This window comes from Narcine bancroftii, chromosome 5 (genome assembly GCF_036971445.1).
Source record: "Narcine bancroftii isolate sNarBan1 chromosome 5, sNarBan1.hap1, whole genome shotgun sequence".
NCBI lineage: Eukaryota > Metazoa > Chordata > Chondrichthyes > Torpediniformes > Narcinidae > Narcine > Narcine bancroftii.
Genome location: NC_091473.1, coordinates 179,419,672 through 179,441,784, shown reverse-complemented (window position 1 = coordinate 179,441,784; position 22,113 = coordinate 179,419,672). Strand labels below are relative to the sequence as shown.

General features: G+C 41.9%; 1 protein-coding gene across 4 annotated transcripts in view; it reads right to left on the bottom strand.

The window, feature by feature from the left end:
• Window positions 1-692: 692 nt before the first annotated feature.
• Window positions 693-22,113, bottom strand: part of thumpd3 (THUMP domain containing 3) — a 36,765-nt gene continuing 15,344 nt past the window's right edge. For 2 of the 4 annotated variants that reach the window (XM_069939907.1, XM_069939908.1), the window contains exons 6-10: window positions 16,694-16,763; window positions 13,992-14,107; window positions 9,024-9,131; window positions 4,645-4,768; window positions 2,955-3,892 (exon numbers count right to left, since the gene is read on the bottom strand). In XM_069939907.1, the coding sequence (XP_069796008.1) occupies window positions 3,710-3,892; window positions 4,645-4,768; window positions 9,024-9,131; window positions 13,992-14,107; window positions 16,694-16,763 (601 nt within the window). In that variant the 3' untranslated portion in view covers window positions 2,955-3,709. Of the gene's footprint in view, window positions 2,254-2,954; window positions 3,893-4,644; window positions 4,769-9,023; window positions 9,132-13,991; window positions 14,108-16,693; window positions 16,764-22,113 lie in introns of those variants that run through there. The other 2 variants (XR_011358090.1, XR_011358089.1) reach the window with 2 other exon arrangements.

Genomic DNA, 22,113 nt, shown 5'->3' with positions numbered 1-22,113 from the left:
TCCAATCGGGTGGGGCGGACGAGTTCGAAGCCGTGATTGGCCAACTCCACCGTCCATCACAAGATGGCGGGGGCGGGGGCGGGGGGAGGGTTTGGGGAACCAATCACGGCGGTCCTTTCGCTGGGGCATTGCCGGCGTGAGGTTGCAGGGCAGATGTCCTTGGGAGCCGGAGTGGGGCTGGGGACGTGGGCGCGAGCAGCTGATGCACGCCCCCGGCCGGGGCATCGGTGGAGGGCGAGGAGGAAGGATCGCCCAGCCGGAATGTCAGCAATCCAGCCAACACCGGTTTCTGCAGCAGTCAGTTCTGGAACATCAGCTCGCTCCAAGACCACCCATCACCAGATGGCCCCAGACCCAACCCAGAGGGCCCTAGACCCACCTACGATGGCCCCAGACCTACTTACGATGACCCAGACCCATCTCCAATGACTCCAGACCTACATGCTGACCCCAGACCTATCTGCAGGCCCCCGACCCGCCTCCAATGACCCCAGACCAGCCTGCTGGCCCCAGAACTGCCTGCAGGTCCCAGATCCAACTACAGACCCCAGATCCACCTCCGAGGACCCCAGACCCAGCCCAGAGGGCCCTAGAACCACCTGCTGACCCCAGACCCACCTGCGAGTTTGGAATTTGGTGGTGCCAATGAAGCAGATTTTCCAGTCTATTGGATCTTATGCAATACCCCCACATCATTTTAATTATTCTGTTCAGATGTTATACAGTAGAATAATATTTTCAAGTAAACCTGGTAAGATTTAAAGGAGGTATAAAGACTATCTGTGCAGCCAGATGAAGGGTCAAGACCCTGCCTGAAACAGGCAGCATGGAAAAAAGGCACCAGTGGGTTTCAAGGGAGCACAGGAAATTAAAGCAGTGAACTGAGAGGAGCACAGAAACGGCCTGTTGGAAGTGTGGATATAACAGCTAGTGAACCCAGTGCCAACCATTAATATTTTCAAATAATCAGACAGCAGCCACCCTTGACCTACACTCGTTTCCATTCTGCTAAAACAGATCCATAGCAGGTCCATGGCCCTGAATCACCTGGATGACAAAGGTCACCTATTTTTTTCAACCACTTTCAACACAACAGCTCCAAAAAGAATTCTGGTGCATTTTACAACGTTCAATGACAATAAACTCAGATTACATTACAAACTAATTCCTAAGACCCCTAGATCCGTGACTTTCAATTCCACTGGCCACAGTCAGTGAGGATTGGGGGCAGCACCTTCCTTCATGATTATCCTCAACACTGAGGTACCAGAAGGTTGTACGCTCAGTCCTCGACTGTAATCCATGTACATCCATGATTGCTTGACCAAGCACAGCTCCAACTCCATCTATAAATTGGGGGATGATACCACTTTTCTGGGCAGGATTTCTAACAATAACAAAATGGAATACAGGGTCTCCTAACCTCTCCCTCAATGTTCGACCAAAGAGCCTGTAATAAACCCCCAGAGGAAGGGAAAAGCTCACTCCCCACTCCATATCAATGGGGCTGAGGTGGTGAAAGTTGACAGCTTTAAGTTCCTGCAGGTAAATATCTCCAGTGACCTATCCAGGTTCACTCAACAAAAAAGCACACCAGCACTTCCATTTTCTCAGAGCCCGTCATCAAATATTCAGCATCCCTTAACTTCTACAGGTGCGCCATTAAAAGCATCCTGTCAAGGTGCATCACTGCATGGGACTGCCCAGGACTCCAAGGAACTGCACAGGGTTGTGAATGCGGCTCAGTCCATCATATACATTCCTCCCCTCTATTGATTCCGTTCATAACTCCCGCTGTCTTGGAAAAGCAACCAATATATTAAAAGATTCATCCTAACCTGACCACACCCTATTCACTCCCTTCCTGTCACAAAGATATATGAATGAGATCACGCACTGTCAGATGCAAGGACAGTATCTTTTCTGTTGTCATTCTCCTGAATGAATATAGTTAAATTATGTTGCCTTTTACTCCAAACCAATCAATCTCTCTCTGTAATTCTGCATTTTATATTGTTTTATTTCTTATACTATGTCAGCTGGTCTGCTTGTGAAATACCATCTTTCATTGCATTTTTGTTAAATGTGACAATAAACCTGAACAGATTTTCAGAGTTTTGCTATACATGAGCAAGACTATAATTTTATTCTCCATCCCAATTTTCCCTTGAACCATTGTAGTCCTTCCATGAAGTTCTCCAAAGGATTTGGAAAGGAAGGCCCAGGATTTAGACCCTGCAATGACAATGAAATCTGAGAAATTAATTGAGTTTAAATTTGTCCCCATGCTGTGGAAAACGCCACTGAAGAGGCAAATGTCATTTCATTTCATTTTACACCCAATGACCCTGCTTGACTACCTCAAATACTGCACTGAAGCATCAACTGAATCAATTCTCTGGATGAGAACTTGAACCCATAACTTGATTTATAGGCACCGCTGAAAAATATTTGATATTTAGTGGCTAACATAGAGCAACAATTAGGAGGCCACACTTGTACAAAAGATTTGACAACTTGAGGCATTAGCTAAGGAAACCAGGTGTTTGCACAGCAGGAACATTCCTCTACTGGCTGCACTTACTGTGTTGAAAATCTCAAACTACAGTCCCACTTGCCCTTTAATTATGTCTCCAAGAACAGTACTTATCAACTAACACCTTAACAACAGTCCAATCCTGATTCAGTTGATGCTGAAGCCATTCACAACAGCACATTTAAGTAAAAGCCTTGTTTTCTTTTCACCTCACATAACATTTGTTTTTTTTTAATGTAGTCAGTAAGACAGAAGCAAGGAAGAAAACAAATCTTGACTGCTTCACAGGGAAGGAGCCCATAAACTTTGAGCAGAGTTCTAAGGGGACCGTAGCCAAAAAAGATTGAGAATGACTTGTCTAAGTGACAATTATTATTGGGGCCAGCAGTGATAAATGAGATGGACAAACCTCCTGGAATCATATCCAAACTTTTATTCTAAAATGTAAATGTTCAAATAATACGTTTTACTTGTGCATCTTTTAACCAATCCCTCTCAGCATATCAAAACAATGCAAATTCTCACTTTGGGTGACATCCAAATACATTTGAGTGCACCATATAGCACAGAACTAGGCCATTTCTAGGCAGGTAAGTGCCATGAATGTTCAGGTTGATGCTTTCACAGACAGGGTTATTACAGCCAAATATTTTCAAAGGATAGTGCGTATTGGGGGAGCAGGGGAGGAGGGAGGGGAAGTAATCTTGGTGAAATATTCAATAGTCAAGGAGAGACTAAATAAACATTCAGTAAAGAAGGATAAATGTTTTTCCAGGGATCGCATTCCATATTAAATTTTTGGGGTGTGATTTTACCATGTAATGTTTAATATCATAGGAAACACTACATATTGGATTTGTTTCAGAGTATGGAAGTAACTAAACAGAGAGGAGAGGGTGGGAGTTATCATGCAATCTTATGAAGGTTTTCAACTGTTTTAATTGCTCTCTCCCCCTTCTTTGATGTCTTTGTCCCTTGCAACACCACTCTGGTCCATAGAGAGTGGTGTATAGAGACTGGAAATGTTATTCAGTCAGCTGACCAAAGAGAGCACAACTTTCTTCCATCATTAAATTGAGCTGTTTTGCTTTCATTTTGTACAAGGAGCAAACGCATCTCTTACCAAACAAGGCTCATGTTTATCCCCATGGGAGTGTACATTTGTTTCTCCTCTTATTCTGATGTCCCTTCCTTGCAGGGAACATCCTTGTTGTGAGCAGAATCTTGAAATCTATTAAATAACTCATTAAACGAAAGACTGGTGCGTTTCAGCAGGTAGACAGCAGCATGCAGCCCGCCAACGTTCACCCAGACAGTATGGGACTTCCTCCAGAGGTGACCCATTCTTGACATGGCCTGCAGTAAAAGAACATGAGAGCAATTCTGGAGTGCGAGGAAGGTATTGACCCTGTAACACATGCTGTGCACTACAACTGATTAGATGTATGGAAATATTGCTCAAGGCCAGAACAGTTTTCATTCCGGCGCTGTATAACGTAGTGGTCATTCACATTTTGAGTTCTTGGCCGAATGGTACACACTGTACACCAGTGCTGGGTTTCGCATGATGCTGCTTACCTCAACACTTGAGGACACCTACACTCCCAGTGCTTTGTAAAATAAATGCAGCTCGGGTTGTGCTAGGAACCACTGCCTTCTCTAGGTGCCCTCACAGCTTGATGTGGAGAAGCAAGTAAATCGGGGCGAGAGGTGTAGCCAGTCAGCATGATGTGAAGTGCAGGTCTGCACCCTGGCTGGCACGGTGAGCGTGGCCGTTATTAGAGATTAGTAGTACATGGTCCAGGTGTTGATATATTGCCTGGGGCCTAAGGTCTCCCTGAACACAGTGCTGGAAGTTGCTGTCTCCTCTACATTTGGTTGCACAGATCTCCACCAAAGCAATGATTTCTTCATAATGAAGAATTACAATCCAAAGTCTGAATCATATCAAAGAATTTTCAAATGGCTGCCTGACTGTCACTGCAGGGAACCTGTAATTGTTAACCTACAATTCTCAATTAAGTAAGCTGGACCCAATTCCAGTGTGCAACACAGCAAGTTCTGTGAGCCAGTTGTCAGGGCAACCTCAGTGATACAGACAGTCTTACCTTCACAAAGCACTTCTTGTCTTGTGTCAGGAGAGCAGCTCTCCCTGTTTCAGGTCTGCACACACGTCCCATCTCCTTCAGACAGGCTGGATACAGGTCCCAGTTTTTCCTCTTTGAACCTATCCTAGTGTTATTAAACATATAGTTCAGAAAATAAAGCATATATTTATTCAGTATTTCACTATAAGAAACAAGAGCAGAAATATGCTATTCATCCCAAAGTCTGCACTGCCATTTAATCATGAGCTGATCCATTTTCCCACTCAGCCCCACTGCCCAGCAATTTCCCCCACAACCTTTGATGCCCTGGCAAATCAAGAAACTATCAATCTCTCCCTTATATACACCCAATGACTTCATCACCACGATTTCCTGTAGCAAAAAATTCCACAGATTGGCATAAGAAATTGCCTCTGGCTTAAGTAATTCCTCTGCATCTCTGTTCTAAGTGATGCCCTACAATCCTGAAGTTGTGCCCTCTTGTCCTCGACTCTCCCATCATGGGAACAACCTTTCTTCCTCTACACTGTCCATACCTTTCAACTTTCAAAATGTTTCAATTAGATCCCCCTCATTCTCCAAAATTCCAATGAGTACAGGCCAAAATCTGTCAAAAGCTCCTCATTTGATAACCTTCTTTCCCAGAACCTCCTTTGAACCGTCTCCAATATCAGCACATCTTTCTTAAATGAGGAGCCCTAAACTGCTCATGAATGAGGTCTCACCAGTCCCTTATAAAGTCTCAAATTCACATTCCTGCAGGCTGCTTTTTTTTAATTTGAGAGACACACATAGGCCCAATATTAGTATTGTGTTTGGAAACAGGCGATATGAGAATCAAGTTCTCAGCTAATCTGGCTGTGAAAATCCTAGTTGCATTACCTTTCACTAAACTATGGGTTACCATACCAGCTGACATGAGTTAAATTCAGAAGAGATGCGCTGACCCTATTTCAGGTTGCACCCAGCTGATCCCCTGGTTACACGTCTTCCACTTTCTCCAAAACAGAAGGTACTGGGAAAAATGTAGCCATGAAGGAGCATGACATGAAAAGAAACTGGCAGCACCGCCAGCGATGCTAGTGTGGGACTTGGGAAGCGGAGACATAGCACTCTTCCAGTCAGCAGATAATGCCGCAGGATTGATTAGCTTAACCCATTTTGCTCAGAAAAGGGGGAAATTTAAGGCTGGCGGTAGGCTTGGATGCAGAAAAGGCATTTGATAGATTTGAATGGAACTTTTTGTTTAAATTCTTGGTTAAATTTGGTCTGGGACTGATCTTTATAAATTGGGTTAAGGCATTATATAAAAACCCCAGCGCACACAAGTTGTGACAAATGGATGTTTTTGCCCCTTTTCAATTAACTAAGTCAAGTAGACAAGGCTGCCCTTTATTGCCAGCTTTATTTATTTTAGCAATAGAACTCTTAGATGAATTAATATGGTCAGAGCCTGATATTAAGGGTATTTAAATTAATCTATCTGGCAGCCATATCCGGATCACATAAGGGCTCAGATACAGTAATAGAAAGAAAAAAAGATAAAAGTAACTATTATACATAAAAAATGTAGTTTCCATAACTGTATATATTTAAAGTATGTGTAAGCTCTGACAGTGAACAGATCTGTATGTACAAGGGGGGAGGGAGAGACTTTTGTTTTTGTTTTGTTTGTTAGAAAAAGTTTAATATATTGTATATTTAAAATGTTACTATGTATATTTTTGAAAAGTATCAAAAATAAGATATAAAAGAAACCAAGATATATTTGACTGATGCCTTGAATTCCTTACATCAATTACATTTAAGGTTGGAGGAATATGATGAAGTATCAGGTTATAAAATTAATTGAGATAACTCTGAAATTATGTCCTTAGTAAGTGGAAATTATACACAGTGTAAAACAGTTACTCAGTTTAATTGGCCAGATACAGGAATTAAGTACTTAGCTATTTGACTTGTCAAAGATTTAAATAATTTGTACAAGTTAAATTATTTACCATTACTTAAGAAAATTATAGATGATTTGAATAGATGGAGCATGTTAGCAATAACTTTAATTGGTGGAGTAAACTGTATTAAGATGAATATTTTTCCTAGATAGCAATACCTTTTTCAAACAATTCCAAATCCTTAAAAAATGCTAAGGATTTATATGTGAATGTAGGGAATTTTTTTATGGAATGGTAAGCAGGCAAGGATTTCTTTGGAAAAATTAAGTTGAAAGTTTGATTTGGGAGGCTTGCAGCTTCCTAATTTTAAAAATTATTATAGGGCTGCCCAGTTGAGATTTATTAATGTATGGTTTGACTTGGAGGAAAAATCTGCTTGGGTAGATATTAAGAGAAGTAAATAGGAGAAATGAATTCACAAGATTTTATTTATAAATGGAATTCTAAATTGTTGACTGGGGTTAGAGATACCCCTATTTTGAAACATTTGATTGAGATCTGGAGTAAGATTGATAAAGAAATAGATTCAAGAGGTTCATTGTCAAGGAAGACACCTTTAGGACAGAATTGACTTATTCCATTTTCTATAGATAACCAATCTTTAAGGATTTGGTCATGTCAGGGTAATAGAAATATTGAAGATTGTTTTGAAAGAGGTCAATTTTTGACCTTTGAACAAATGAAGAATAAATTTAATACATCTAATAATACCTTTTTATGTTACTATCAAGTAAAAGCCTTTCTGAATGAAAAACTGGGAACAAAATTGACATTACAAAATTGTAGAGAGGCTGAATTGTTGATTGATAACAGTAAAATACATAAATTTATCTCTGCAATGTATGTTTCGTTACAAAAGGTATCTTCTACGGAAGGGATGCATAAGTCAAGAGAGGGATGGGAAGTTGATTTGAATAGGCAAATAGATGAGCGAAATTGGATGGAGTTGTGTAGGAATAGTATGACAAATACAATTAATGTAAGAAACTGATTGGTACAATATAACTTTTTAACATCAGTTATACCTTACTCTGAAAAAGTTACTAGATTGAACTATACATTACCAGATTTTTTTGTTTTAGATGTGGACAAGAGGTTGGTACATTTTTGCATTCTACTTGACAGTGTCCTAAAGTAAAACCTTTCTGGCTTGATATGAGTAACTTATTAGAACAAAAAACAGGGATCAAATTCCCGCAGGATCCAAAGCTATTTCTGTTAGGTAATATTAAAGGTATTACACCTAAATTAAAATTAAATGTATCAAATAAAGTTTGTAAAAACTGCCTTAGTAGTATCTAGGAAATGTATTGGTGTAACTTAGAAATCAGATACAGACTTAGGAATGGAGAGATGGAATGCGGAAATTCGTAGTTTTATATCACTTGAGCTTTAGGAATAGATACCATATATTTTGGAAAATGTGGTGCCCATATTTGCAGAGTGTTGGAATGAATGTTTAATCATTTCTTTGATAACCTCAATCCTTGGTGACTTCCTTTATTTGATGGTCAATATGATTTCTGGAATAGGACTGTCTGAACAATCTCCGGTCTTTCTTCTTTTTATCTTTTCTTGGGCTGTGTGTGTGTGTGTGTGTGTGTGTGTGTGTGTGTGTGTGTGTGTGTGTGTGTGTTTGTGTGTGTGTGTGTCCACACTCCCACACATGTATAATGGATCAGACCATCTTAAACATTGGTAAATTTTATCTGATGGTTAAAACTTTTTAATTTTTTTTAAAAAAAGAGAACCCTAAAGCTGAGACCCCATTTACCCTTTCTAAATGATCCTGCAGCATTATTTCAAAAGATGTTCCAAAGTCCCGGCCAATAGTTATTCCGATACCAACATCATTCAAGTATATTTGTCTGGGTCATTGTGAAGTGTGGATTCCAATAGTGGCTATATTTCAAATGACCTAATTGGCTCTAAAGTGCATTGGGGATGTCCTGGGGTTGTGAAATCTTTCTCTTTACTTCAATTATTTTAGATAGCAGTTATAATTATAGTGAAAGTGCAAGATGTTTCACTCTCTGTTTCGTTTAAAATCAAAAATATTCTAAAAATACTCTAAAAACTCAATGAAAAGAATAAATGTTTTCAAAGATGGAGAGTTGGAAGAACCAACTCTCCTCAAACACCAGAGAAATACAGTATAAGATAAACTAAGGGTATATCATCTAATCACAAACCTTTTCTAAACTAATTACTTTGAACTGAATGACAGTGTTAAATAAGCAGATGGGAAAAACCACTCCAACACACAAGGTCCCATGAACAAAATAGAAACATAGAAGATAGGAGCAGGTCATTCGACCCTTCGAGCCTGCTCCGCCATTCAACGAGATCATGGCTGATCTTAAAGCAGTAGTCGTTGTTCAGGTTCTTGTGCATGATAATCCCACAGTTCAGATAGCAGGGTCTTACCTCTTTCCGAAAGGCATATCTGATATAACTACATCCACAGAACTAGTCTTGAGTGGAAGGTTACAGATGTCCCACTGTGCAACATCTAATGGTAAGCCCCAGTTTACTCTGCAAAGTGCAACAAAGCAAAATTAAGAAAAAAAGCAAGAGACCTTGGTTAGCCTTTACCAGCTTATTCCTCTCCCCTTCTAGTCTTTCCATGAAACTGCTGCCCATATTGCGTTATATTTCCACACGGTACAGTGCTCAACGGTGCCTTAAATGTGAGGCAGACAGTGAATATTGGCAGGTTACCCATGTATTGGGGCTAATGTTCAGACATGATCGGAAGGCCTGACTGATTTTCCTCTTCTAACCCCCTGCTGATAGGGCACAGTGTACTGTCCCTGATAGAGATCTGGGAAGCTGTTGACTTGTGTTATATCTGGCTGGAAATTCCGATAAAACACTGCATCTGCCAACCTGACCAAGCACGGGAGGATTTGCTTAATGTTACTGATGTGTTCTTAGTCAATTATCTGTATTTTGTGATTCACCGGCAAACAGTCCAATAGCAGGTTTGAGTTTATTACCAGTTCTGCAATGGGTTGCCAAATGGGAGGTGGAATTTAATGCGGACAAGTGAGAAACGATCTGCCAGCTGAAGTGATCAACGTAGCTCAATTTCGACATTTAGATACGCACATTGATTGGATGGGTATGGCCCATGATGGTCAATGGGGCTAGGAAGAATGGCACAGACTAAATGGGTTGAAGGGCCTGTTTCTGTACTGTAATGATCTATAGTTCTATGGGTTAGGAAAGGAAAAAAATAAGTATTCTGGCTTGGATTGGTCATGTGTTATTTTTGACATATTATCCACACTAATTATGATTATGACCTGTCAGTGAGTGTTGGCATCTTATCCATTCATCGTTTCATTAAACCACCATATAGGCAGAGATGTGTAATTGGAATTAAAACCCAGGACTCAACAAAGGTAAAACACCTGGCTAACAATCCCATACTTTCAGCATTTAATAAACAAGCCCTCTCCAGCCAATTCTTTTGTGCTTTAGATAAATCTAATCTTGTGTATGTCAAGGAATGCTTTACGAGGTTGGCAATGGCCATAATTAACTTGTACCTAACTAAAGACCTGGACCCACAGCATTTTGCCAACCACCACAACCGCTCCACAGCGGATGCAATCTCACTGGCTCTCCACTCAGCCCAGGATTACCTGGACAACAATGTGTACATCAGGCTGCTTTTAATCCATTACAGCTCAGCTTTCAACACCATCATCTCAGTACCGGTCAGCAAGCTCCAAAACCTGGGCCTCTGCACCTCCCTCTGCAACTGGATCCTGGACTTCCTCATGGGAAGACCACAGTCAGTGTGAATTGGTAACAACATCTCCCCCTTACTGCCACTCAACATAGGTGCACCTCGAAGATGCATGCTTAGCCTACTGCTCTACTCGCTCTACACCCATGACTGTGTGGCCAGGCACAATTCAAATGTCATCTACAAATTTGCAAAGGTCACCAATCGTTGGCAGAATCACAGATGGCAATGAGGAAATGTACAAGAGTGAGATAGATCAGGTGGTTGAGTGGTGTTATAACAACAACCTTGCACTAAACATTAGCAAAGCCAAGTAACTGCTTGTGGACTTCAAGAAGAGGAATCCCAGTTCTCATCAGATGGACACCGGGGGGGGGGGGGGGGGGGGGAGATTCCCGGGCATTGACTCCCCCCCTCCCCCACAATGAGGTATTGTGACCCACAGCCTAGCATCACTAGCATCTCAGCGAGATCAATGGCTGGAAGTGCTCTGCCATTGCCAGGGAAACGTGCATGCCCGTTGCCCGCAATGCATCATGGCAAGGTTGACGATACAAAGATGGAGAAATCCCCAGGGGCCACAGGTGAGGAGCATGGGGCGGGAAGGGTCCGTGTAGCGGCTCCGTATCCATCCTGTGTGATGCCAAGGGCCTGTCAAACTTGGTCTCCACGTTGATATAAGCTGTTCCCCTGCGCTGCCTTCCTACCTGCTGTCTCTTGGGGAGGCACATGGAGGAGGTTCATGGTAGGCGGGTAGGCAGCTGATAGCTCTGTATTTTTACTTTAATATATTTTTTGTATGTGTGATTATTGTGTACGTATGTGCACGTTTGTGTGCTTGTATGTGTGTCTGTGTGGGTATGCATACTGTAGTCTGGAGAAATGCTGTTTCGTCTGGTTGTAGATGTATCTCTTCAGCGCTTGACGTCCTGCTTTGCGGAAACTGCCAAAATGTTTGGCCTGGAAGTCAGCCTGAAGAAAACTGAGGTCCTCCATCAGCCAGCTCCCCACCATGACTACCAGCCCCCCCACATCTCCATCGGGCACACAAAACTCAAAACGGTCAACCAGTTTACCTATCTCGGCTGCACCATTTCATCAGATGCAAGGATCGACAATGAGATAGACAACAGACTCGCCAAGGCAAATAGCGCCTTTGGAAGACTACACAAAAGAGTCTGGAAAAACAACCAACTGAAAAACCTCACAAAGATAAGCGTATACAGAGCCGTTGTCATACCCACACTCCTGTTCGGCTCCGAATCATGGGTCCTCTACCGGCACCACCTACGGCTCCTAGAACGCTTCCACCAGCGTTGTCTCCGCTCCATCCTCAACATCCATTGGAGCGCTCACACCCCTAACGTCGAGGTACTCGAGATGGCAGAGGTCGACAGCATCGAGTCCACGCTGCTGAAGATCCAGCTGCGCTGGATGGGTCACGTCTCCAGAATGGAGGACCATCGCCTTCCCAAGATCGTATTATATGGCGAGCTCTCCACTGGCCACCGTGACAGAGGTGCACCAAAGAAAAGGTACAAGGACTGCCTAAAGAAATCTCTTGGTGCCTGCCACATTGACCACCGCCAGTGGGCTGATAACGCCTCAAACCGTGCATCTTGGCGCCTCACAGTTTGGCGGGCAGCAGCCTCCTTTGAAGAAGACCGCAGAGCCCACCTCACTGACAAAAGGCAAAGGAGGAAAAACCCAACACCCAACCCCAACCCACCAATTTTCCCTTGCAACCGCTGCAATCGTGTCTGCCTGTCCCGCATCGGACTGGTCAGCCACAAACGAGCCTGCAGCTGACGTGGACTTTTTACCCCCTCCATAAATCTTCGTCCGCGAAGCCAAGCCAAAGAAAGAGATGTATCTCTTCTCTTTGGCTTGGCTTCGCGGACGAAGATTTATGGAGGGGGTAAATGTCCACGTCAGCTGCAGGCTCATTTGTGGCTGACAAGTCCGATGCGGGACAGGCAGACACGGTTGCAGCGGTTGCAGGGGAAAATTGGTGGGTTGGGGTTGGGTGTTGGGTTTTTCCTCCTTTGCCTTTTGTCAGTGAGGTGGGCTCTGCGGTCTTCTTCAAAGGAGGCTGCTGCCCGCCAAACTGTGAGGCGCCAAGATGCACGGTTTGAGGCGATATCAGCCCACTGGCGGTGGTCAATGTGGCAGGTACCAAGAGATTTCTTTAGGCAGTCCTTGTACCTTTTCTTTGGTGCACCTCTGTCACGGTGGCCAGTGGAGAGCTCGCCATATAACACGATCTTGGGAAGGCGATGGTCCTCCATTCTGGAGACGTGACCCACCCAGCGCAGCTGGATCTTCAGCAGCGTGGACTCGATGCTGTCGACCTCTGCCATCTCGAGTACTTCGACGTTAGGGATGAAAGCGCTCCAATGAATGTTGAGGATGGAGCGGAGACAACGCTGGTGGAAGCGTATAGACTGATGATAATGAACTGAACTTTAATTACAGTGTAGAGAAAGAAGAAAGTCTTGCTTCTGGGAATGTTTATCGCAGACTACCACACAACGATAATGGGGGTCATAGAAACCCTCGGATGCACTCCGTGAAGCTACTCCTCGGACAGCGCTGGGACCCTGCGGACATCTGAGAGCTCTTGAAGGAGACCAGGGTGCATGATCCGAGGCTGGAAGGGAGCTCCCAGGCACGAGCAGGGCAGCACCATCAACCCATCACACCCACCCCATTCCCCCAAGATGAGCAAATTCTCATGAGGAATTTGAGGAGAATCGATTATGTCACCAAAGACTCTTGCAAATTTCTACAGGTGTGTTGGAGAAAGGATTCGGACTGGTTGCATCCCTGTCTGGAGTGGAGGTGCCAATGCACAGGGCAGCAAGAGGCTACAGAGAGTTCCGATTGTGGCCAGCACCATCATTAGTCTTCACTCCCTCAAGTACATCTACAAGAGGCGGTGTCTCAAGAAAGCAGCCACTATCCTCAAGGACCCTCACCACCCAGGCCATGTCCTCTTCACATCAGGTAGGAGTTGGATCCTAAAGACAAATAACCAGTGGCACAAGGACAGCTTCTTCCCCTCTGCCATCAGATTTCTGAATGGACAATGAACCAATCATGACCTTACTTTTTCTCTTCTCCTGCACTAATTGACTTATTTTTCCAAAATTTAATTTATAGTAATTTTTACACCTGCGACGCTGCCACAAAACAATGAATACCGTGAAACATGTTCATGACAATAAATTCTGATTCTGACCTAATTTTTCTATGCAAGGTTGTAAATAGACCGAACACCAGATGCTGGTGAAGTTGCTGACCTTTGGTATGTACAATTCTGTGGGCACCTCCAAGGGAACTCCATAAACAGTTGACAGGCTACTTGATTGTATAGGCATCGAAACTGAACATTAACCTTTGCTAAATAGGAAATGCAGCTTTCTAAATGGGGTCAAAGGTCTGTAATCTCATGTGATTTATTGCCCCTCTCTCCTTGATTAAGCCTTACTGAGAAAATACAGTTAGAAAACCTCAATTCCCCAGTGCTGGATATTTAAAAATGGATTCAGCACTCTTATTAACATTCATGTTAACATCTCACTCCCTCTCTGAGAAGTAGAACTCAGCAATAACTGGGCAGTAAAATGAATTCTTACCTTCCACTATCGAGTCTCTTCTTCTGTAAGGAGTTGATGTTATTGATGGATCTGTTCACGGCCAGTTCATTGTTGTCGCCACCAAGAAAGTAAGAGTGTGTGAATTCCAAAGCTCCCTAGGAGAGTATTTAATTTAGACATACAGTGCATTAGCAGGCCCTACCGGACCACGAGCCTGAGTCGCCCAAGTACCCCAATTAACCCATCATCCCTGTACATTTTTGAAAGGTGGGAGGAAACCAGAGCACCCAGAGGAAACCCACGCAGACACGGGGAGAGCGTACAAACTCCTTACAGACAGCACTGGATTCGAACCCAAGTTGCTGGCGCTGTAGTAGTGTTGTGCTAACTGGTATACTAACCATGCACCCTTATTTAAAAGAGATAGGGATTCACAACTTCAGGCACAGCCCACAATGTTTTATGATCAAAATAATTTTACATATAGTAATTACAAAAGGACCCTTATGAATAACTTGCTGCTGCAGGGAATCTTTTCTCTCTATGTTGCAGAAACTTTGCTAAAGTGAAGGGAGGAGAGGGCAACTGACTCAGGCTCGTGGTCCGGTAGGGCCTGCTAATGCACTGTATGTCTAAATTAAATACCGATAACATTTGTGACAATTTATAAGCAATTAGTTTTAAATATTTAATTGATTTCTCATATTTCCTAAAATGCACATATTATGAATTGTTTTGTTATCCAGGCAACTCAATCTACACCACCTAGAGCAGGTATTGCAAGAATAAGAACAAAAGTGCAGGGAATAATGTTAAAGTACACAGTGCAAAGTGTCGTCTTTTACTAATAGGAGATCCTTTGAGGAAATGAAATTGTGTTTTTAAATTTGCTTATATCCCACTTGATTGGGAGTGGGGAGAAGAGAGTGACTTGGGGTGGGATGTGTCCCTTAACATGTTGGCTGCTTTCCCAAGGCACTGGAGGTGAAGGTAAAGTTATTGGAAGGGAGATGGGTTTGCATGCATTCGCAACTTTCTGTAGTTTCTTGTAGTCTTGGGCAGAGCAGTTGCCATACTAAGCTGTTAATGCAGCCAGACTGGTTACTTCCTATCATGTATCTAGAGAAATTTTTTTTTAAGGGATAATGGTGACATGCCAAATTTACTTCGGCTTCTGTCGAAGTACAGGGCGAACCGTAAAATGATGAGTATCTTGTGTGCAAGAGGGATGCCTTGCACAGCCCCATCAGGTGGAGAAGCCTAACCAGATCTGCAAAATCAAGTTTTAACTCTGAAAATGGTTTTAATTTATTGTTTGCAAGTTTAGTAAAGCAAGTAGTAAAAAGGAAGCATAATGAACAAAATCTTAGCAGCCAACATTAGCATGAATGGTAGGCTTGCATTTCAGTGCGGGTCTAATGTCCCTTTGCTGTTACTTTGGGCTCCTCATGATGTCCAAATTTCCACACTCCCTTCTTAACCTGTACTGTGTTAATACCGACTCAAGGAAAGAAGTCTTATTCCAATGAATGGAAGAAAGTTAAATGGAGATTTTATTTAATAAAGTTGAAATAAAGTAACTGGTAGGATGCCTTCCAACTCAGAGGGGGACCAACATCTTTGAGGAAAGTTTTGCTCGTGCTGCCCCAGGAGGGGTGGGGTTTAAACTTGAGTTGCGGGGGATGGGAACCACAGCACCAGCACAGATAGTGGAGTGTTTATGGGAAAAGATGTTGCTAGACCTGCAGATAATGACAGAAATAGAAAGGTTGAGTGCGGAGGGAATAATTTTCCTGAGTTACGGATATTTCAATGCAAGGAAAGGCAGCTGAGCTTACAAGCATGGATCTGCTTTGAGGCCATTAGCGAGACTGGGCTGCAGGAGGGGCAGGACTGGCAGCATTGTTCTGTTCTTTTAGATATGAAAGAAACGGAGGGGTGACATTGCTACTCAGGGAAAATGTTGCAGCAGTGCTCGGGCAGGACAGATTAGAGGGCTCGTCTACTGAAGTACGGGTGGAACTGAGGAATGAGAAAGGATTAGATATGTACAACAGGACGGCATCGCAATAGCCCAATCTTATTACAGCACCTGCGACCGGGGTTTGATTCCGGTGCTACATGTAAGAAATTTGTACATTCTCCCTGTGGGTGCTCCAGTTTCCTCTCACCCTCCAAAACATACGGGGGTTATCAGGTTAATTGGACTGCATGAGTTTCATGGGCCTGAAGGGTTAAAATTTAAAATATTCCTGAATGCTCTTGTCTATCCACGTCAAATGATCCCAGTACAAGTAATTTATCACACCCATTTCCAGGCACTACACAAAGGGCCACGAATGATGCAGTTTGTGCTAATATTAATTCCCTTTCACAACCTAAATTCTTTGTGGAGTGACTTTGGCTACATAAAGGAATATAGTTTGTTTAAATAAAAATTTTAAAAAGGGGAAAGCAAAATGTGAAAGGAAGCAGAGGAGGGGAAAACAATGCAAACATGGGAGATGGAGAGAGAGAGAGAAATAGAACATCTCTAAAGTGTTGAGGAGAGGGATGTATAAAATTACATTAGGCAGTACAAGCCAAACATTATACAGTACAAGCCAAACCTAAATATAGGGGGCATGGGGTCAAACCTGGCATAGGGTCAACTGAAATTTGTGTGCACAAGATCCAATACAAAAGCTGAACAATGCAGCCACATCTCTCAGTACTCGATCTATTCCCCTCAGTGATTTTACCTCAATTGGTATAGCTCCAGTTCCACACATTGGATCAACGATGACATCGGTTAACTGAGGACTGCAGAGCCTGCAAGGCAACATTTTTAAAAAAGCTGTCATGAAGACAAGAAAGTAATTACATTTCCATTTGTGGAAGCTTTGTGGTAGACCAGATCTGTCATCTCATGTCTTAACACCTCCTGAGGAATTCAAATGCTATTATAAGTGGAGATTGGAGGGTTAATATCATGTGATTCAGTCAATAGCAGTTCCAAAGAGCTGGGTGCAGCATATCAGGCTGCTTGCTGTTAGCTAAGAGGCTAACATCTGTTTTGTCCAATCCACTGGAATCCCTGCACAAAAAAAATTCTCAAGTGGGAACTGAATAAAAAAATTTATTTCTAATCCAGCCCCATGGTAATGCTACAATATTCAGTAGGCAATTGTTTTAATCAACATCCTTAATTTAAGGTAAAGTAATTCTAAATACTATAATCAATTGTTCAGCAAGGCTATGTTCAGTGAGCAAGTACTGTAATACTCATGTAATTAAACTATATCAGGAAGATACTATATGTGCATTTAGATCAAGATCTTTCACAAGAGGATTGTTGGAAAAATATTAAGATCATAGTTTTACAGGGATTGTAGCTGCAGGAGGTAATTGATGGACAGGAGTCAAAGGTCAAGACTGGGACTTAGATAGGATTGTTGCCCTCCATGCAGCCCTAGTGCTGGGCCATTAGTCGTCATTGAATGGTGATTATCTGAATCTAAGGACAAGTTGTACATCGTAAAAGATCATAAAGTGCAGAAGTTAAAGGTAAAAGAAAAGAACAAAGTTTAATGGTACAGGTTAATGAGGTAAACAAATGGATTTAAGCAGGATTTGGATACTGTGAACAGGAAACACTATCAGTTGTAATTGGTCACCAAGAGAGAAAAGATCGGTGGAAATTTAACCTCCTTTACATAGTTTGGTTTACAGTCATCTCCATTCACTTTCTCCATCATAAAAGTGCAGCTATGGGGAACTACATGGGCCCACACTATGAACATCTCTTTGTTGGGTCTTTGGAACAGTCCACAGGCCTCAGCTCCTTTCCTGTTACAATAATATCTGCACTTGTTTAGAATTAGAAAATTGTATGGCCTTAGCTGCCACTATTTTCATTTTTACCTGGTCCATAATCTTCTTAACATTTCTATCTCCGTGAATAGGTCAACCATCATTATCTATTATAAATCCACACTTTCTCCCATTGACCATTGTATCTGATCTGATGTCAAGTTTTTCCACACCAGTACCTTTAAGATCTTTTATCTTTCTCTGCTTTATGCAGAACAAACTCAACTTTCATTATTTACCAACATAATTGTAACCCCTTATCCCAGGGAAACATTATACCATGGAAACAAATCCCTTTTCCCATACAATCATTCTCGAAATCTTTTAGTATCCACTTAAAAGCACTCATGTCTTTTCTTAGTACCTAAAAATAGATGTCCTGCTCCAGCTGAGGTGAAGCTAATATTTATTTGGTAATATGTGAAATGACTTCTCACTGTTCCCTAACTGAATAATTTTGTAAAGATAAAGTATCAACAGTGATCTCAGTTCCTCAAAGTAGCAAATTACATTCAAACTATCTACTGACAACATCAACAGACTTTTTCATTGAATTCTGCAATTTCATTTCAAGCTTTTCTTTATACAAGTTTTATGATATGAAGGAAAGCTAGGAAGAATGCTACTTTCGGTATTTTTACACTGCCATAAGAATATATGAAATTCTTCAATTTTCTCAATGAAATTTATGATTTAGTTAAGAATAATAAGAAATCTAAATCCATTTCCTCCTATAAAGCTGCATCATCCAATATTCTCCCTCTTTACACAATGCGATAAAAGTTCCAGAATGGTCAACATCAAGTACGTTATTGAGATGGTCATTCTTACATCATAACCTTGTCCACATACCATGATGCATTGGGAGATAAGTATGGGAAGGCGGCTCTGACAATTCAAAACAACTCTCAATGCCACTTTCCTGGCCTGACCTCATTACCTTTTGATTCCCTACATTTCAAAGAAAATCAAATGATTTTTGTATATTATATATTTCTGACTTTGCCTTCACTATATAACCATATAACCGTTTACAGCACGGAAACAGGCCATGTCGGCCCTTCAAGTCCGTACCGGTTCACTTGAACAACTCCACTAGCTCCTCCGCAAACTCCTGAGGAAGTAGAGGCTTTCTTCATGATGTGGCATTCTTCTCCCGCACGTTATGCGGACCTGAACGTAAACATCCTCGAGCTGGTGCAGATAAAGGTAAATAACCAACATTTCGGGCCTGAGCCCTTCTTCAAGATATTACTGAATGTTCTTGTACAACTACGTGTCAAATAAGCCCAGTACAACTAATTTATCATGTCCATTTCGAGGTACTATACAACTATACTTCTTCATGGTTCAGGCCCTCTTTACCTCCAGATCTTTATATCATACAATCAGGGGAAAATGCAAACTTCACATTAGAGAGTTAGAATTTTGTTATGTGTTTAATAAGATTGCCTCTCCATGTGAGGTTACAGGTTCAGTCTGATTATCTCTCCTCCATATGACACCAACAAATCAATCTAGTGAACCTTTTACAAGTAAAAACATCTTTCCTTAGATAAGGGAAACAGACCACAATGTGGTCTCACTCATGGCCTCAAATAATTGAAGCATAATCTCTCTACTTTTGTCCTCAATTCTCCTAACACTAAACAATAATTTTCTGTTACTTTTCCTAATCACTTGCAGTACAGATACAATTTATTGTCATGTAATAAAACAGAAATGTCATATTACACGAAATTGCCTTTAGTCTGCCATAAGGAAGACAAAAATTCACCGTGAGCATTGCCTTAAATTTATTGACATTTCTTCACTGTGTTCGACATTCTCTTAATCAGTTCAGCGGACTTACATGGCTAAAGACAAATTATCCCGTACATTTCCTGATCTAAATCCCCAATGTGACAGATGTAACAATGGGAAAACAACCTTGATACATATGTTCTGGTCTTGTCAAGCTCTTAAACCTTATTGGTGGGAGATTTTTCGTGTTTTGTCAGTGATATTACGGGTTTATCTCGAACCTAATCCTTTAACAGCTTTGCTTGGAGTTTTAGATGATATGAACGAGCTATTTTCTTCATCTGATCATCAAGTCATACTATTTACAACTCTCATGGCACGAAGAGCTATCCTACTTAGATGGAAAGATCCTGTTCCAACCACTAGCACTCAGTGGTCATGGCATGTCTTAATTTAGAAAAGATCAGGTGTTCCATATTATATGCTAACACTAATTTTCATGAATTTTGGAGTTCTTTTATGGACTATTTTCATGCTCATTACATCAGTTTGTCTTGATCATTGAAAGTATATGGGTTTTCCTCTTGCTGAATGTTTTACAGATTTAGCAAAACCATACTACCTTTAATTTTATGTCAAAACATCCCAGTTCTTTTTGGTAGGGGGTTAGAGTTCTTTTTTTAATTTTTTTTCTCATTCTGACAAGATTGTATGGGGAAGTGGTATATAATTTTTGTTTTATTTTTGGAAATGTAGTTATATTCTTCATATTTGGTAACCTTCTGTTATAACCATATAACCATTTACGGAGCGGAAACAGGCCATGTTGGCCTTTCGAGTCCGCACCGGTTCACTGATTTTGTGTGCTCTCTTCAGGCATTGGTCCCGGTAGATCTTGGGTAATATTTCACGTTCTCTGTACAATGTGTGCTTGTTCTATAAAACTCACTAAAAAGATTGAAAGAGGGCTCTGTCCAACGCCCCTTACAGTCAGAAAGTGAAGCAGGAATCCCCCAGAATCACTGAGTGTTCGTGGATTCGCCTCCAGTGCTCCTGTGGTCTATGCAACTACACAAGACTCCAGTTCTGTTCAAACTATCAGCAACCTGAGCCCAGATCCAAATCTCCAACATGATGAGGAAACAATCAGTTCCCATGACCGTTCAGGAGCCCTCCTTTTCCCCCAGCACCCTCTTAAATCCTGGTTCAGATGCCGGATTCTCATAAATCAGTCTCAAGCACCCCGCAGCCTGGAATGAGTTCTTTGACCTCGTCGCCAGCACCAGACAGCCTGTAGGGGTTCCTTGCCCACGTCACAACAGCTCTCCACCAGTGTGTGTCCTTCAGCTCCAGAGTCCCTCACTGATCTGTCACAGTCCTCACCATCTTTGGGGTCATCTCTTCTGCTTCTCCTTTTCAATAGGTGGGAGGGGTGGAGGGAATATATATTCCCCATTACTGATGCCCTGCGCCAGTCTGCTGCTCTTGCAGAGTCTGCAACCTCTCTTGGCCGCCGCCATACAATGACACCATTATCTTGGGCCCAGACCCCAATGACACAGAATTTTGCATAAAACCCCATCAGCATCTTTTAACAGGTTATTTAAAGCCTGTAAGGAAGGAGCTGTTGACAGTCAGACTGGGTGGTAGGGCCCTTTGGAGTGCACTGCGTCTCTACTCCCTGTTCTCCCCGGGTTCGCACCAGTGGTAGGGCTGCCATAACAGAAGCAACTGCACACCAACCTTTTGAGAATTATACACTGGGATAACTCGATTTCTCCGCACTATCACTAGTTGGATAACATGCTTCTTACATTTCATTTCTTGTCAAAACTGACAATCTCACATTTTCCCACTTTATACTCCATTTTCCTACCTGTATTTCTATCTTGTCTCCTTATGCCCTCCTTACAATTTACTTTCCTACCAACCTTCATTCAAGTTTTTCCCTTGAATGATTTATTATTTATGAAAAGAAAGCATAAGAGACAATATCAGTATTCAAGTTTGTCAAAGACACCAAAATAGGATGATGATATTGTGACTGCAGTAAAATTCAGATATACTGAGTGAGTGGAAAAGAACATGGCAAATGGAATTTATTGTGGTCATACACTTCAGTAACCGGAATCAAAAGAAAGATTACCTTCATGAAAAGAAACTGCAAATGAGTGAAATACAGACAGATCTAAGTGTTGTGCATGAATCAAAAGAAACTGGGCAGGTGATTAACAAGGCAAAGGGCATATATCGGCCTTTGTTGCAGAAATTGGAATTTGGAAATAGGGGAGTTTTGTTACACATGCATCCTGCATTGGACAGACGATATCTGGGGTGTTTGCAGTTTTGGTCGCCTTATCTCATAAAGGAAAAAGTAGCACGGGAGTCAGTTCAAAATAAATTCACTAGGTGAATTCCTGAGATGAGAGGATATTATATCAAGAGAGGCTAAACAGGTTGATTCTATGCTCTTTGTAATTTCGATGATCTTATGGAGAAACAAAGGTTCCAAGTCATGTCTAGAATTAGTAGGAGAATCTCAACTGAGGAAACATAGCTTTGACCT